Below are 11,473 nucleotides of genomic sequence, written 5' to 3'. Positions count from 1 at the left end.
ACTCAAGTAAAAATATAAATGAAAATTGGATCAGAAATGTTGAAGGTGTAGCTTTATATTAAAATTCAATAATTTTTTCCCAAAATGCAGATGTAACTGTATTAGATGATTTTTCCCTAATCAAAATGCAAGCATGAGACAGATGATACTATAGCCCAAAAATTCACCAGAAGTTCCAAAAATCAAATAAAGGAAAAAAAATGAATAAATAAATTAGCCCCACTTTGTTGATGGGCAGAAGTCTGCATGAAATATTAATGCCTTCATCCAAGTGGGTAAATAAAAATTATCATTTCACACAAAGTTGGTTATTTCTATTAACAAGTTTCCATAGATATGTCATTGGATCAATTTCCTAATCTGCATTAATTATTTAATCAAGAAATATTCTTTGTCATTAAATATCTTAATTAATTTTAATTCAAAATTATTTTTACTTGTGCAGCTTTTTTATGTTTTGTATGAGCCATGAAAAAGAATTAAAAAAAATAATTCCAGTTCCACTGCCATACACCATACCACTACACATACTCAGAATATGTGATTTAACATTGCTTGACACACTACAGTAACATTTTAAATGATGCTTGTGAATTATTTTATGAAACTCATAAAACACAAAAATAAAATTAGACAGTAAAACAATTCATAAGTATTTTGCGAAATTAATTTATTAAAATGGAAACAAAAATACAAAGCATTAATGTTTTGGGATGATTATATCATGCATGAAAAGCAAGCATTATGATTATAAATTGCAATTATTTCAACAACTTTCTAGAATGAATTAATACAAACGTAGCACACATATTCTGGATATGGAGTGTGAATGGTTGCAATCAAACATGTAATTTATTTTTTAAAATGCTGAATTTCAAAAGTAACTGCCATGAACATGAATAAACTTCAATAATTAAAAAACAAAATAAGTGTTACAAGCTAGTCAATTCAACATGCAAAATTATCTATGATGTCAAGTATTAAAACATAAAACCAAGAAGAATCTTTTCCTTTAACCCATAGAGATTGGGAGTCTCCTTTATGAAACAATTACAATATCTAAATTGGTAATTGAAAATGATGAATTCACTGTTTAGAAATGCAGATTGGTTTAATCTTACAATTTGTTTATTTTAACATGCTTTTACCCTTATTTGATTCTGTTTCACATCAAGTAACTGGGTAAATTTCAAAAATATATATAATAAGAGATGTAAGTGTTTAGCCAAAAATAATCCTGAAATTACAAATGATGTGAGGAACAAAGCAACCAAGTTGGACCAAGTACAGGTATCCCCCCCCTAACAGTGTGGATTAAAAAACTATATTTGGCAGAGTCAAATTGTGCAATATAGTGCAATATAGAGCAGAAAGCAGGAAGGATAGAAAAAATTGGCATATTTGTTTCTGTCCAAAAAATATTCCTCATTTATCCTGAAGACTTACATCCCTGTATTATAAGTTTCACCAATTTGAGGATTGAAAGTACATCTATTCCAAATTTAGACGATTGAACCTCTATGGATTATTGAAAATGAAACACACATTTTAAATGTATCATATCAAGGGGATTGGTACAAGGAAATATCAAGACAAGCATTGTACATTTGGGATGTCATATGCCAGGTGCTTAAAGGACTGAACAAAATATTTTGGTATCCATTTTTAACACATACATGTATACATTTCATTTCAACTTAAGTTTATCAAGGTAACATGCTTGAAATTTTCCAGTTGATCATGACACTGCATCTATTATTTTGTTTTCCAAAACAATTGTTAAAAAAAAGGACAAGTGATAAACCGTAAGTGAAAATACCATTATTTTGCAAAAATTCAGAATTTCTTCACCTTCTCCAATAGCAGTAAATACATTGTCATTGTATCTTAATATAGACAATTAATGCCCACAATATGTCAGAAAATGTTTGTATAAAATCAATTGCACGTATCAAACAGAAACAACCATGACACACAATGATACTTCTGAATTTTACAAAAATACAGGAAGAATTGTAATATCATTAATGGATAACTTGTAAATGAAATTTGATTTCATCATGAGTTTGTTCTGTTCTCAAAACCTAGCCTTTATGTTTCATGGCATGCAAATACCAAACCTCATCAGAATTATGCTCATTTTTTTTATTACTTTCAAACAAAACGATGGGTATAAAAATAAATTTAACTAATCATCTACACTTTGTCCTTTCAATGAGTTATTCAAGAGTACTTTTCAACTTAATATTCATACTGAAAAACAGAATTTTACAGACTCCAAAAGAATGATATTTTGTTCCATACAATGAAACAAACCCTATTCTAAAGGTACCTGAAAGTGGATTGCATCAGTTGAAAGTACATAATGTTGCATAACTAAAATATCATTCGAAAATTAGATGTTGCAAAAAATGGTCTTCAAATATATTTAGCAATCACGTTTTTGTATTAAATATAGGGTACTTTTCTTAAATATAGACAAATTAATAAATGCTCATTTGCTAAAGGGATTTTTAAGATAAGAGCAAACAAACTTGCTTTGAAAGTACCTCAACAAAAGTTAATGCCATTCTTTCATCAGGAATCTATCTTCTTTCATAGCTGCATTCCCTATTGTTTTATCTATGATGATATGTGAAGATTACAGCTGAAAAGAGGCTTGCATGATTCCTGCTAATACACGAGGCTCTGACTTATTATGTTTTATTCTCATGAAAATTGCTTTCTCACTTTATATTCACCATTTCAATTTTTATCCATTTAAACTACATGTATAATGAAATTTCACATAAATGATAATTGATACTAAGGGTACAATCTATTCTAGGGGTGATGTACTACAGGTGAAATACTACGGGTGACTGAAATCTATGCAAGGGTTGATCAGTACGCATGGCAGTTCCACTTTCAATACAAGTACATTGATAATATCAACAACAAAAATGGGTATTAGATTTCTACTTACCATATACATGTATGATAATTAGTCTGATAAAATACAAATAAATAAAGGCAGAAGGCAATGACATTAGAATGCAGAAGTTGGTTAGTAATCAGGGCACAGTATAACATAAAGCTTAGCAATTGATTTTAGGGTTGATTTTATAACAGATCATACACAATAATCAATGCAATTACTTTGTATAAAGCAGCCATGTGATCAATTCCTAAGTGTTATGTTACAGGGGCCAAGAAATGAAAGAGAAGTTAGCATGATGTTGTTTGGAATAAACAGAAACAGAATAAACACTTTCTGGTTAATAGCCAAGCCTCTTAATGCTTTATAGAACCTTGATGAAATATTAACATGTGCATGTAGCAATATTCATCTAAATAGCTTTTGATTTTTGTTTCATCAAATTATTAAAAATGAAAGACAATGTGGTCTTCCTTATAAGTGCTATTTCAAAAAGATAATTTATACCACTATTAGCATCAATATCTGTTTTCACAAAGAAATTACTGCAGTACTGAATTTGGGTAAGTACTTTAAGAGCACTTCAATAAAAAAAATACAAATCATTAAGATGAAAATATTTGCTTCAAAATGTCAAGTATGAAGTTTAAAAATAAAGGACCTCTGTTTTAGCTGTTTGGCTACAGAGAGCCTGCTCTCTTTGGAAAATGATTTTGTAATAAAGTATAGTAATAAAAATAAAAAATAAAATAATAATTAAACAATAATCAATATAAAATGTACATGCATAAACCACATATTCAAGACAAAATTTTATGAATGGAAATAACAAAAACAGAATGATGAAGCTGAAAATTCAAGTACAATTACAAACTCCAAATCTATGATAAAGGTTATATTGCAGCATGCTCATAAACACATTATCAACAGGAAAGACATTTGATAGAAATATAAAGAAAGAAAAGACCACAAAACAAAAACAACAAACTAAAAAATAAAAAATATATATTATATCTCCTTTTCACCAATATAAATATCCAGCTTGTCTATCTCCCCCCTCTCTCTCTCTCTCTTTGGTTTACAATTAAATATACCAAATTACAAATAACATATCTCATTTTGTATTATACAGTATGCTTAAGTTTATTATTAAGTCTATCTCATTTGGTCATAATAATGTAGTAAAATATCTAATATTCAATTGGACAAGTTGGAATTTTAAAGATTTTTTTGGAGGGGGTGTTGCGCATAAAATATTTTGACATCATACACAAAAAAAATGTTGTCTACATGTACTTTCCTTACCAACTCAAAAATATGATACATTATTGATATTTTGAATTATAAAATATATCTACTAAAATAAATTAGTTGTAATTTTTATTTGAAGTTACTAACTAAACATTCATAAAGAAAATCATCATGAAATTCAGCTAAAATTACATCATCATTATGATTTAGCAATATCTTTGGTTAGAAAGCTAGCACACTGAATGCTGTATAAAAACATGAGCAAATTGAAATTCATAATTTAGTTGTTAGAATGTCACCAGGTACATAAAGTTCATTAGGTCTGTCATGCAAATCCTCTTCAGGATGAGGAGTATTTTGGATTTGATCTTGCGGTGAGATGGTATTATGAAGGGTGTCACAAGTGGGATTAGGATTAGTGGTAGGATGAGTAATGTAAGATGGTGGTGCTCCTTGCGGAGGAGGAGGAGGTGTGGGTGGAGAAGGGTGGAGTATAGGGGTTGTATTGTCAGTAAAATCAGGAGGTGGAGGAGGAAGAGATGCTCCTATAGATGGATCGGGTGTGACTGAAATAATGGGAGTTGCTTGAGGAGCCCTAGTAATCCTAGGAGATACACCCTGTTTGGATGTAGGAGGGGTAACCACCCGAGGAGGAGTACCAATACCAGGGGGTGTGGCTCCTCGACTTGGGGGAGAATCGGTCCTGAATGTACCATGAGAATACATGCGACCCATCTGGGGAGTGTGGGCAGGGCTGCGGCCTATCCGGGGGGAGTGGGAGGGGCTAGGGCTCACCCTTTTTCTTAGATTGTCATTCTGTTCCTGCTGTTCCTGCGTCTTGTTAGCATTTGAAAGAAATTTCTGATATGCTAGGTCAAAGGCTTGACCGACTGTCAATGTGATTTCCTCTGCCTGCCAAAACAAACATACAAATATAGTCATATCTTCTATGTCTAATATTTATGAAAAAATAGAAAATAGAGCTACATATATGAAAATAAAGATTTACAGAAATTTAAATGATTTATTGCTGACAGAATTCCTTGGTTTGGTTAACAAATCGGTAACACTTCGTAATTACGAAGGTTCATAATTCCAAAGGTTCGTTATTCCGAAGGTTCGTAATTCCGAAACACGTAAATTGCCTATACCTCGATGTTTGTTAATCCCAAAATGAAAAAGGGTTCGTTAATCTGAACATTTGTGGCGTTATTCCAAATGTTCGTTAATTTCTGCGTTGGACCTGTTATGTGATACCTTATACTTATATGGACAATGAATTAATAAAAAAAAATTCTGATAGAAGACAAAGATTTCCTTAATCTAGTGGAGCAAATAGAGTAAAGATAAAACTAGTCAAACAATGTTTAATGCAAAGTTGAGTATTGTATTGTAATATCTTACATTTTTGTCACTTTCCATGACATGGCATACATTCCTGTTTTCTTGGGAAACTTTGGCAATGAAGGCACATATCTTCTTGTCAGACTTATCATCAGCACAGTAGGATATGTGATGCAATGGATAGGTGAACTGTTTCTCCTGTAAAAAGTAATATGAACAAGGCAATAATCAGATTGCGTCTCACCCACCCAAGAGTCTTGCAGGTAAAAATCAATACATGACCTCAAATGACCTTTGACCTTCCCATGTGACATCCGATGCCACTATAACATAATGATACCTCTAATGCATGTACCACCCGAGATTGGTTGTATTTGGACCAGCAGATGTCAAGTTAAGCATCATACATTTGTGACGGACACCCACTACTGTGTATTAAAGCTGTTATTTTCGTGGGGGGGGGGGTTCATTTTCGCGAAGTTTGCGAATTGCTGATTGGCCGCGAATTCAACAACATGCAAAAAATATTGACACATTTATTAATCAGTGCCAATATCCCCAACAGCAAAGCTTTGCTATTGAAAAAGTCCTATGTAGAGAAAAAATTGAGATATGCACCTCTATATGTACAAAAAATAAGGTTTAGAAAGTACAGTTAGTGATTCAAAAAGTTAGCTAGAATTTCACTTTTTTTTTTCTCAAACTATTTTTTCACATAATTCTATCGATATTTATTCACTCACTGTATTACTAAAATGTATTTTCCATGAAATAATTTCGTTTTATTGTCATCTAATTCACTATATACACACGTATTGGCAGCTATTTGCATACTCATTAATATTCATAAGTCACATGACCACAGCTTTTTTTAGAGGTGTAAGATTTTGTTCACAAAATTCAACATATTTGCATTGAAATCAACTTTTTAAAAAGTGAATCTAATAAAACACAATTTCAAAAGATTACTCTTACAGATCAAACTGTGACATGATGAATTCTGAGATCTAAAGGTACAAAAAAGGTGAAATTTAAGCCACTTTTTCCCACATTTTTTAACTGTCTTTACAGGGACATATTTATGTACAAAAGACACATCAGCATTGGGACTTTGAGGAGCATAGTTTTGAACATGATATGCACTAGTTTTGCTTCTTTGAAATGCTGTGGAACTGTTTCGTACATCTCCGGTCGCGAATTTAACAACCCGTGAAACTGTCAGGATCCCCGCGATTCGCGAAAAATTCTGTACGTGAAAATAACAGCTTGTACAGTATTTGGCTCTGGAAGTATCGCCTTCACCTCCAGTGGGTGAGACCGTGGGACAAAATGAAATAAGTTTCACTCTTTAATAATGGAAATGGTAGGTGAATGAAACTAAAGTTTGATATCAGATATTCAATTGCAGCTTGCATGGCATTTTTTCATAATTCAAACTTTCAAGGTTACATGTGTTTTAGCAAATTTAAAGTAGACTTAATATCTTCATAACTTAATATAAACCAGTATGAGACATTGATAATAATGACAACAGGATACATAAGCCGACCTTACAGAGAGGAAAGGTCAAATTAACTATTCAGACAATGCTACTTCCTCTTTTACTACAAACCCAATTTGCAAAAGGACTGCATGAGAGATTTTTATGAAAAACAATTTTCACTACATCCATATATACCCAATAACATACACTAAATCATACGTGTAGATTATAAAAATAAGAAAAGAAAAAGTTCAAAAAATCAAATCTTATCTCCTCAAAACTACACTAGTTCAAGTGAGCATGTAAAAAACAGGGAAATCCTGGGGAAGTAAATGGGGGCCACTAGTGTCCCAACAAGTCTGAAGAATCTTAGATTCGTGAAATTTCTCTCTCATCACAAAATCATCTAAGACTTACCTTGGTTTATCTATCTTGTATTGTGATACCATCTACAGATATACAGTGCATCTAAAAATAACAATACACTTTTTAAATAACAAGTGGAATGCCTCTGGCCGTCTCACCTGCATCACGCGATTCAATATAGCAGCAGTGCTGATTTTGAAAACTACTATAACTCGCACAAGATGTTCAGTGATACTTGGTTACTCTTATTTCCACGTTTTATGAACTAGACCAATACACTTATAGAGATATGATGGCAATTAAAAAAATACCCCCAACGTGGCCAAAGTTCTTTGACCTTACATGACCTTTGACCTTGATCATGTGACCTGAAACTCGCACAGGATGTTCAGTGATACTTGATTACTATTATGTCCAAGTTTTATGAACTAGACCAACACACTTTCAAATTTATGGCTGTAATTCAACAAATACCCCAATTTGGCCAAAGTTCATTGACCCTAAATGATCTTTGACCTTGATCATGTGACCTGAAACTTGCACAGGATATTCAGTAATACTTGATTACTATTATGTCCAAGTTTCATGAATCAGATCCATAAACTTTCAAAGTTATGATGGTAATTCAACAGATACCCCCAATTCGGCCAAAGTTCATTGACCCTAAATGACCTTTGACCTTAGTCATGTGACATGAAACTCAGGCAGGATGTTCAGTAATACTTGATTAACCTTATGGCCAAGTTTCATGAACTAGGTCCATATACTTTCTAAGTTATGCTGTCATTTCAAAAACTTAACCTCAGGTTAAGATTTGGTGTTGACGCCGCCGTCGCCGTCGGAAAAGCGGCGCCTATAGTCTCACTCTGCTATGCAGGTGAGACAAAAACTATTATCACTTTGGGTGGAGAGACATATGGAAAGCCAATAAAGTCAAATTTCACATGGCACCAGAAAGCTGGAAAACTAATCATGCTTATAAGTGAGCACTACCAACTTAAACAAAGGGTATAACAATTAGGCTGGGCAGGAATTAAACTTCCAATTTCTTTCAGTTTTTGAGAGGTACATGTAAGTCCTTTGGAACATGCAAAGTTGAGGGTGTTGTGATGAATAAATGATCATATTTGGATGTTTGAGAAAATTTCATGAATTATTAAATTGAAATTAATGCATTCTCGAATGAACATGAATTGCTATTTTTAGTGCAGCATTTTAACTTTATCAAATGGATCTCAGCATGGGGTTCATGAGAGTCGAGAGAATAGGAGCGAGATAAGATTTAAGTGGGTGAAGTAGGTTGATGGAATAAGGGTCAACAGAACATTAAGCCCCCCCCCCCCTTACCTCCCTCTCCTCCCCCACCCATTATGTTCAGATTGAGACTAATTGCTATTACATGTATGTCCAGAGTGGACTAGCTGTCAATTTTATAATAAATTCTGAAAATTAGGGCATCAACTTTTACCTTAATGTAATCATTTAATCATCAATTTATCATTCAGTAAATCAACTCAATCATTGTGATCAATCAAATATTCAGCTTATTCAATAAATTATTTCATAAGTCATCATAATCAGTCAATTTCTTAGTAATCATTCAATGAAAAAAATGACATGTCAACAATCGGTCACTTGGTAGTTAAAGGGATGGTCCGGGCTGAAAATATTTATATCTAAATAAATAGAGTAAAATTCACAGAGCAAAATGCTGAAAATTTCATCAAAATCGGAGAGCAAATAACAAAGTTATAGAATTCTAAAGTTTATCAATATTTTGTGAAAACAGTTATATGCACATCGTCATGAATATTCATTAGGTGGGTTGATGATGTCGCATCTCCACTTTCCTTTTTCTTATGTTATTACATGAAATCATAAATGTTTCGTTTTTTCATACATGTGTAAATGATGTGTCTCCATTATGATGAAATAAGTTGCGGCAATAAATAACTCAGTTGTCAATCCAATTGTTTTAGCTCTTGGTAGAAAATTTTTGAATAAACCTGATTTCCTATAATAAAATACAAAAGAACAAGTGGGGACATGACATCATCAGTCCACCTAATGAATATTCATAAAGACATGCCTAGAATTGTTTCACCGGAATAATGCAAATCTTTAAAATTCAATAACTTTGTTATTTGTTATCCGATTTTGATCAAATTTTCAGCATTTTGCTCTGTGAATTTTACTCTATTTGATATATAAATATTTCCAGCCTGGACCATCCCTTTAAGTTTTGAATACCATCCAGGAAGTGAGATAGAGACAGAGAGAGAGGGGAGATGGAGGTTGGGGGGGGGGGGGTACATGACTTGATACATATGTAAAAGAACACGAAGAAGAGGAATGCCCTCTTAACCAAATCATACCCAATCTCGCCCCCTTCCTTGCAACCGGTACCATCACATACTCTGACTATCACCAACAAACTGCTGAGGTCCATAAGATAAAGTTTAAGTGCTACATGTACACTAAAAATACTTCCTGTTCATTCATGAATTAAATTTCAACTTATTTACTCAGTAATTCATAATTAAGCACAACACCCTTTAACTTTGCAAGTTCCAAAGGACTAACCTCTCAAAAAACTGGAAGGCTAAATCCTGCCCAGCCTAGCCTAGCATAGTCTCTCAGGAGGGGAGGAGGGGGGGGGGGGGGGGTAAAAAGGAGGGGGGGGGGGAGGTAAAAAGGAGGGAAGGGGTGGCTAAATGTCCTGTTGACCTTTATCCCATCAACCCACTTAAGTTCTATCTCACCCCCTATTCTCCCACCTCTCATAAACAAACTGCAGAGATCCACACAAAAAAAGTTAAAATGCTGCACTAAAAATTGCAATTCATGTTTACTTATGCATTAAAATTTCAATTTAATAACTCATGAAAATTTATCAAACAACAAAATGATCATGGTTGATCATTAATTCATCACGAACCCCTCAACTTTGCAAGTTCTGAAAGGACTTGCCTCTAAAAGAACTGAAAGAATTGGAAGGCTAATTTCTGTCCAGCCTAATTTTCATACTCTTGGCAGTGTTCACTCAAGCATGAATACTTTTCCAACTTTTTTGTGTCATATGAAAGTTGACTTTATTGGCTTTCCATATATTTAGAACTTTTCCACCAAAGTGATACATTTTTTGTTTGGCAGCCATTTCAAAAGTGTATAGTTTTCTTTGGGATGCACTGTAGTGAGTTCAGATTTACCTTGGTTTGTCTATCTTGTATTGTGATTTACCATCTACAGATATTACCTTAAGTGGATGAGCCTGCGCCTATGAATATGGCACAATATATCATAAATGCTGTGGATCATCATCATCATCATAGCGAGTTCAGACTTACCTTGGTTTGTCTATCTTGTATTGTGATACCATCTACTGATATAGTGAGTTCCATCTTAGGAGGTTTAGCACCTTCTGATCTCTTTACTTGTTTATTGAACTGGAAGAAAAGAATTTAGACATTTTGTGTAACAAGTGGAATGCCTCTGGCCGTCTCACCTGCATCACGCGATTCAATATAGCAGCAGTGCTGATTTTGAAAACTACTATAACTCGCACAAGATGTTCAGTGATACTTGGTTACTCTTATTTCCACGTTTTATGAACTAGACCAATACACTTATAGAGATATGATGGCAATTCAACAAATACCCCCAACGTGGCCAAAGTTCTTTGACCTTACATGACCTTTGACCTTGATCATGTGACCTGAAACTCGCACAGGATGTTCAGTGATACTTGATTACTATTATGTCCAAGTTTTATGAACTAGACCAACACACTTTCAAATTTATGGCTGTAATTCAACAAATACCCCAATTTGGCCAAAGTTCATTGACCCTAAATGACCTTTGACCTTGATCATGTGACCTGAAACTTGCACAGGATGTTCAGTAATACTTGATTACTATTATGTCCAAGTTTCATGAATCAGATCCATAAACTTTCAAAGTTATGATGGTAATTCAACAGATACCCCCAATTCGGCCAAAGTTCATTGACCCTAAATGACCTTTGACCTTGGTCATGTGATGTGAAACTCATGCAGGATGTTCAGTGATACTTGATTAACCTTATGTATAAGTTTCATGAACTAGGTCCATAT

At 33.5% G+C, this 11,473-nt stretch overlaps 1 protein-coding gene across 1 annotated transcript; it reads right to left on the bottom strand.

Annotated features, from left to right (window-relative positions):
* Positions 1 to 653: 653 nt before the first annotated feature.
* LOC129256629 (PTB domain-containing engulfment adapter protein 1-like) lies at positions 654 to 10,830 on the bottom strand. The gene is made up of 3 exons (XM_054894787.2): positions 10,709 to 10,830; positions 5,573 to 5,710; positions 654 to 5,080 (listed from the first exon to the last, which is right to left on the bottom strand). The coding sequence occupies exons 1-3, from the start codon at positions 10,760 to 10,762 to the stop codon at positions 4,442 to 4,444; spliced, it is 831 nt and encodes a 276-aa protein (XP_054750762.1). The 5' UTR covers positions 10,763 to 10,830; the 3' UTR covers positions 654 to 4,441.
* Between the last annotated feature and the right edge of the window lie 643 nt (positions 10,831 to 11,473).

The sequence above is a fragment of the Lytechinus pictus genome, chromosome 3 (genome assembly GCF_037042905.1).
Source record: "Lytechinus pictus isolate F3 Inbred chromosome 3, Lp3.0, whole genome shotgun sequence".
Lineage (NCBI taxonomy): Eukaryota > Metazoa > Echinodermata > Echinoidea > Temnopleuroida > Toxopneustidae > Lytechinus > Lytechinus pictus.
Note: the sequence above shows the minus strand (reverse complement) of the source record. Positions and strands in the feature narration are given on the sequence as shown.